Source organism: Rhinolophus sinicus, linkage group LG17 (assembly GCF_036562045.2).
Source record: "Rhinolophus sinicus isolate RSC01 linkage group LG17, ASM3656204v1, whole genome shotgun sequence".
Classification (NCBI taxonomy): Eukaryota; Metazoa; Chordata; class Mammalia; order Chiroptera; family Rhinolophidae; genus Rhinolophus; species Rhinolophus sinicus.
The window spans coordinates 22,306,526-22,313,859 of NC_133766.1; the positions used below are offsets into that span (position 1 = coordinate 22,306,526).

The window sequence follows — 7,334 nt, forward strand, 5'->3', positions numbered from 1 at the left end:
ATTGAATAAAGAAGATGTAGTATATATATACAATGGAATACAACTCAGCCATAAAAAAGATGAAATATTGTCATTTGTGACAACATGGATAGATTTTGAGAGTATTATGCCAAATAAAAGAAGTCAGACAGAAAAGAACAAGAACCATATGATTTCACTCGTATGTGGGATATAAAACACAAAGGAACAAATGAACAATCAAGACAAACAAACGAAACAAATTCATAGGTACAGACAACAGAATGGTGGTTACCAGAGAGGAAAGAAAGGTGGAGGGAGGACGAAGAGGGTAAAGAGGGTCAAGTATATGGTGATGGAAGGAGACTAGACTTCAGGTGGTGAGCATACAATTGAGTATACAGATGTTGTATTATAAAATTGTACAGCTGAAATTTCTATAATGTTACTAACCAATGTTTTTCCAATAAATTTTATAAAACAAGTTCCAGAATGGTATATATAGTATGGTACATTTACGTAATATGTAATATTTTAAAAGCGTGTTTAAAACATATAATTTTAAATGAATACATCAAGAAATGAATGATTGGGAGCAAGAAGATGAAGACAAGCATGGACAGCCCTTTTGAGAAGTTTTGCTGTGAAGAGGAAGAGATCGCAATAGCTGGAGGAGTGCAGTGTCTCAGGAGGGCTGTAATTTTTTTTTTTTAATGGACAACACTAGAATTTGTTTGCCTGCATATGGGAATGAACCAATAGAGAGAAATAAAATAATCATTTATAAAGAGCTAAATCCTTGAGACGTTGAAGCTGGGATGCAAAGCACCAAAGATGGATGCTACATTATTTTCAGTGAGAAATGGTGTTTGAACTGGCAGTGGGCTGAAATGGAGATGCATTTGTAGGTGTTTAGGAAGTAGACTCTTCAAGAAGTGATGCTAATTGGATGAGCGAGAAGGTGGGTGACACTATAAGGAGTGTCTGGTTTGATTAAAAGGCAAGACAAGAGGACCTCTGTGCAATGATGCACCCTGCCCTCTCTGAGGGTGGTGGACCATCATGGTGTTTGTCACTCCTAATGAATGAACATCTACTCTGCTCTGGAGAGAGTCCCAATAATCCACCTTGTATATGAACTAAAAATAGAAATAAAGTGAATTCCACAACTGGTACCACACACTACATTCTCGACTGAGCTGAAGGCACCCTCTGGGCGGTGATTTATTTGCGCTTGTGCCCTCAGCGCCAGGGCCTCTCACAGCGGTCGGTGTTAGATCGGTCTCGGAAACGCAAACTGTGCTGCGCCCGGGCCTGGGCCTGGGCCTGGGTCTGGCTGGGCTGCTTATTATATACTGTGATCGTCTAGAACGAGCCATAGAATTCTCCGCCTCAGTTTTCTCCCACACAGGGCGGTTAACTGCGTTTAGGTCATCATTGCACGTGAAAGAGTCCGGGAGGCTCGGGTTAAGCCTTCCCTTGCCCACACAGGGAGCGAATTTCTCCTGGCAGCCCCTCCCCTCAAGCGCACCAGTGCCCAGGTCTGGCTGCTTCCACCCCACCTCTCTCCTGTCACCACCACCCTGCTCTCCACACACACCCTCGATGTTTCTTCTTCCCTGCAGAGTCTGCGGCTAGACGTCCTCTCGAGGGCTGGGGCTCCGTCGGGGGCACTGCTTCACCCACCTGCCACCCCTGCAGACTTTGGGCCTAGGAAAGCCAGGGGCAGGCGGCGCGCCCAACAGCACTGCGGTCCGCAGCATCCTGTGGGGATGGGTGACTGCCACCGCACCCCCGGGTGCGCACCTATCTCGAGAGACAATCCGACGGCTCCAGGGTACAGCGCGGATGAGCTTGTCTGTCTGTCTGCGGGTCTGTGGGTCCCGCCGGCTGACGAGCGTTGCTTGCGTCGTCCACTGCTCTCGCTCCGTCTCAGGTCCCCCGCCTCTCTGCTCCTCCCCCCTTACCGTCCCTTGATGACCCTGCCTCCCCCTTCCCGGGCTGGGGGCCTGAGACTCACTCCGCCCTCCTCTGCAGGAGCCAACCCACGCTAAGGGCCGCTGGGCCCGGCTGCCAGCCCATAAAACCTGCTCGGCCCGCGCCGCTGCGTTCCCGCGGCCGCTAGTCGCTGCTCACGGCCGGGAGACGCGGGTCGCCCGGACCGCGCCTCCAAACAGCCTTAGGGACATCCGCTTTCCGCTTCCAGAAAAGTTTGGAGCAAGTGAATTGGGGTGGATTTGGGAGTGGTGCAGCTCCCCATCTTTCTTTACCTTCCAGAAGCCTCACCCTGCACACCCTCATCCATGCTTCCCCGCCTCACCCCTTGTCCCCCGGCCCCCTCCTTTGCTCCTCGGCTCCCCCGCCCGTCTCTGGGGGCAGCATCTTCTTCCTTATTTCATTCTCCCTCCTCCTCTCTGTCCCTGTACTCTTAACTACCGTGTTTCCCCGAAAATAAGACCTGCCCGGACCATCAGCTCTAATGTGTCTTTTGGAGCAAAAATTAATATAAGACCTGGTCTTATTTCACTATAATATAAGACCAGGTATAATATAATATAATAATATAATATAATATAATACCGGATCTTACATTACTTTTTGCTCCAAAGGACACATTAGAGCTGATTGTCTGGCCAGGTCTTCTTTTCCGGGAAACACGGTATCTCCACCTATTGCAGCCTTCTCCCTGTCATCCCCGCCTTTCTCCTTTCTTTCCATCTCACACCTCTCCCTCCCCACTCCAATTCATCCCTCAAACCTCTCCTTGAACACACACTCTCCATCCATCCCTCTCCGTCTTCCCTTCCCTTCCAGCAAACTTCTACCATGGATGCTGGGCCTCCTTGGGCTGCCAACCCCAGCCCGGAGAGCACCTTCTCTGTCCCCAATGCCACCACACCCTGGCTGGGCCGGGACGAGGAGCTGGCCACGGTGGAGATCGCGGTCCTGGCCACTGTCCTGGTGCTGGCGACGGGGGGCAACCTGACTGTGCTGCTCATGCTGGGCCAGCAGCGCCGCAAGCGCGCCCGCGTGCACGTGTTCCTGCTGCACCTGGCCCTGACCGACCTGGGGGTGGCGCTGTTCCAGGTGCTGCCGCAGCTGCTGTGGGACATCACCTACCGCTTCCAGGGCCCCGACCTCCTCTGCCGGGCCGTCAAGTACCTGCAGGTGCTCAGCATGTTTGCCTCCACCTACATGCTGCTGGCCATGACGCTGGACCGCTACCTGGCGGTGTGTCACCCCCTGCGCAGCCTCCAGCAGCCCAGCCAGTCTCCCTACCCACTCATCGCTGCTCCCTGGCTGCTGGCCGCCATCCTCAGCCTGCCTCAAGTCTTCATTTTTTCTTTGCGAGAGGTGATCCAGGGCTCAGGGGTGCTGGACTGCTGGGCAGACTTTCGCTTCCCTTGGGGACCACGAGCCTACATCACCTGGACCACCCTGGCCATCTTTGTCTTGCCTGTGGCCATGCTCACAGCCTGCTACAGCCTCATCTGTCATGAGATTTGTAAGAACCTCAAAGTTAAGACACAGACCTGGAGAGTAGAAGGAGGAGGCTGGAAGACTTGGGACAGGCCCTCGCCTTCTGCCCCAGGCGCAGCCATGAGGGGCCTGCCTTCCCGGGTCAGCAGTATCAGCACCATCTCCAGGGCCAAGATCCGCACCGTGAAGATGACCTTTGTCATTGTGCTGGCCTACATCGCCTGCTGGGCACCCTTCTTCAGCGTCCAGATGTGGTCGGTGTGGGACGAGAATGCCCCTAATGAAGGCAAGTGTGTGGTTGGGGTGCGGGGTGGGGTAGATGGAAAAGAGCTCAGGAGGGAGAACAGGAGGATTAGGACAGATTATAGTACCTCCCAGGGCCAGGCAGGTAAGAAATGAGTGAAGCAATTAAGAAAGATGGTGCCTGTCCCCTGAGAAAAGGGGCAGATCCAACTCCTATCCAGTTGACTGATGCCATGTGAGTAGCTTTTATGTGACATTTCCATACTTTAAAATTTGAGTAACTAATTTAAACATTTAAAAATACTATGTGGCCCTAAAGAAATTTGTCCATTGGCAGATTTGGCCAACCAACAGCCAGTTTATTAAATGAATCCGAATGACAGAATTGAAGGAGATTTTCAAGTGCTCCTGTCCAGGATGGCAATTTGTGGCCCATGAACTGTGTCTCTCAGCACTCTTTCCTCCTCTTCTGTGAGTCCCTTCTCCTGTCTAGGACTCAGTTTCCTCCTCTGTTCAGAGACAGCCTGGACTATCTCCCAAATCCCTTCCAGCTGTCATTCTGACTTCTTGTGCTGCTCTCTTGGCAGATTCAACCAATATGGCTTTCACCATCTCCATGCTTTTGGGCAACCTCAGCAGCTGCTGCAACCCCTGGATCTACATGGGCTTCAACAGCCACTTGTGGCCACGCCCCCTGCGCCACCTGGCCTGCTGTGGGGGTCCTGGGCCCGGGATGCGCAGGCAGCTCTCCAATGGCAGCTTCTCCAGCCGCCAGACCACGCTGCTGACCCGATGTAGCGGCCCACCCACCCTCAGCCTCAGCCTCAGCGGGAAGCCTGGGCTGGAAGAATCACTGAAGGACTCAGAGCAGATGGATGGCAAAGGCATCACTGAGACAGGCATCTTTTAGGGAACACTCCCTGGGGTCAGTCTATTGCTGCCCATGGGGCTATAGGAGGGTCTCTGCTCATCTCAGCACTGGGTGTAAACGCAGGGAGGGTCAGGGCTGGAGTTAGGGGATCCTAGTTTGAGGCAGCATGAGGAAGCCAGAATGGCCATCCTTGGTGTGTAACCTTCCTTCCTTCATTCTCAATCTCATGCTTGGAGTTGGGGAGAATCAAACCGTCAGCTCCCTGATCCTGCCACATTCACAGGGTGTCCAGGAACACACCCACATGGTAGATGTGGTGCCCAGATCTGGAGCAGGCCTAGGACAGATCCATGGGTGGCTGGAACTCAGAGGCTGGTCTCCTACCTTGGCCACTTGTCCCCTCCCTAACCTCATCAGCACACCCAGCCTAACCAGGAGAGGGGAAAAGTGAAAAACTGTGAAAAAGACCCTATTTGGATTCTAGATTTAAAAAAAAATTACTATTATTTTTTCGTAGATGAAGGATTGTTTAATGAAGAAAAGTAAATGGGTCTGGGGGCTTTGCCTGCTCTGCCCACCTGTCTACTGGAGGGAGATGCAGGATTTAGTACAGCACCAGGTAACTAGCAGAAACTCTGTAAATTCTATTTCCTCTTCTCCCATACCACCCCCCTTTATAGGGTGGTGACAGGGGCAAAGTGTTGTATATTCTTAGTGGTCCCACTGGGGATGAGTGTGAGAAGAAGGGGCAGGGAAGGAAGGGATGAAAGTAGGAGTGGAGGAAGCCTCAGAAGCATGGGAAGTGGTTGCTCTCCCTCCTCCCCCAGGGGGTCCAGGCTGCTCCTTCCTCTGGGGCTGCATGGAGGAGACAACCTTTTAGAAAGTATGGTGAGCTCACGGCTCCAGAGCTTCCACATGAATCATGCGCATTCTGTGATCAAGTCAGGAGCCCTGGACTTGAAGCTCGGCTCTGCCTTCAGGTAATTATTACCTTGGGCCAGTCACCTCCCTCTCAGGCCTCAGTCTCCTCACCTGTAGAACAGACATGATCCCTAAGGTCTTTCCCAGCTCTCAACTTTCATGACTTGGCAAGACTGGAAATGGCATTATGATAGAGAAATACAAAAGGAACTCTGACCAACAGTCTCTAGAAGAATCATTTGGATTTTCATGAAAATGACATTTATACTCTCTGACTCGATTCTGGTGACTGTGGGTCCTGCCATGGCCATACTGTCCATTTTTGCCCTTAATTCTATGATGTTGATGGCGGGAGAGACAGCAGGGCAGGTAGTCTGAGCTCTGTCCTGAATTATCTCCAGTGGGATTTATATCACGGGGTAGCTTTCCCGCCCTAATTCTGATTCTAATCTTAGAGATGGCATTGATGGCTTGATGGTGGAAAGAGCATCAGCTGAAACGTCAGGAGAAATGTGTCCTAGTTCCACCACCATGCCACCACCGATGACCAACATGGGTGAAATGCTTACTCTCTCAGTTGTGAGGGTCAAGTAAGACTGTGGATGTATAGGTGGTTTGTAAACCCATAAGCTCTATACTAATGTAAGAGATGGCCGATCTAATTAAGAGTTCCTGAAAACAGCTCTAGGAAACAGGTTCAATTTGCCCTCCTTTCTTAGGGAGGCTTTGAGAAATTACTATGCCTTTGGGATGTAAGACCACTCAGCTCTCAGAAGCCTCCTTAGATTTCCCAAAAGAAAAGAATGAAGCTGAGTGTTGTGAGTGAGCAAAGCATCCCAACCCTTCAGTGCTAGAGAACTAGAAGGCGGGATACAGGCTCCTAGTGGGAACAAGTTTCCAGGAAGAGGACCCACAGTCTTTTCACTGTGCCCCATTGCCCATGTCTGTACCTGACATCCAGCCACTTCTTCCCTGTCCATCTGCCCCAGTGGTGCTGGGCTTAGGAGCCTCCCATGCCAGCCTGAGCTGTTGAAGTTGTTCGTTCCTCTGCTTACATGAGCCACCTTCCCCCTTCAGACCACAGTTCCTGACCCTAGTGCCCATAACAGTTACTAAGTAAATCTGCTCATTGTGACGAATGGGAAATAAAAGGGACACCAGCCTTGTACCCCAAAGGTATGGGTTTGAGTCCTGATCTCACCCCATTTCTACCTGTATGAACGTGGGCAAGTTATCCAATCTCTCTGAGCAACACTTTCCTCATTTGTTAAGTAGAAATAACTATGCCACCGCGTGGGAGGGATTTAGAAGACTGTAGACAATGAAATACCCTACTGTTAAAGAAGAGAATGATGGCCTGGCTCTGGCTGCATTTGGTGGGTGACTTCTAGGGCACTGGGCTCAGGAGAGTCTACAGTTCAGAGGGAAAGAGAAGAGACCTGGAATCAAGACACCTTCCATGTCTCCTCTTCACCTTCTACAGCAAATGATAACACTACTGTATTTCCGGTTTTGCATTGCACAAAGGGGATTTACTTGTGAACAGCTTGGGAGCCCTCACTGTTCCTTCCACGGAAAGGCTGCATTTGATCTCTTTCAGAAAGCTGGTGCTGTCCTATGATAAGGCCAGAGGGGAGCAGCTGGATGCTCCTGAAGGAAATGGCAGGATCTTGTCTGGATCTATGAATGACAGCTTTTGCACGATGTGTAGGAAGCTCTCACAGACATTCTGGGACAGCACAAGGGCCCTGGGTAGGGTTCGGAGAGGGGCCCTTGTGGGAAGGAAGAAGGTTCTGTGCTCCCTGGGTCAATCTCATTTCTGACAGCTAACCCCAGGAAGATAACTCTCTGTGAAATACAG

At 51.1% G+C, this 7,334-nt stretch overlaps 1 protein-coding gene across 1 annotated transcript; it reads left to right on the top strand.

The window, feature by feature from the left end:
* The first annotated feature begins 2,570 nt into the window (after window positions 1-2,570).
* AVPR1B (arginine vasopressin receptor 1B) lies at window positions 2,571-5,481 on the top strand. Its single transcript, XM_019752449.2, has 2 exons — window positions 2,571-3,724; window positions 4,269-5,481. Exons 1-2 carry the CDS (start codon window positions 2,785-2,787, stop codon window positions 4,589-4,591), a joined length of 1,263 nt encoding a protein of 420 aa, XP_019608008.2. The 5' UTR covers window positions 2,571-2,784; the 3' UTR covers window positions 4,592-5,481.
* Window positions 5,482-7,334: the final 1,853 nt, after the last annotated feature.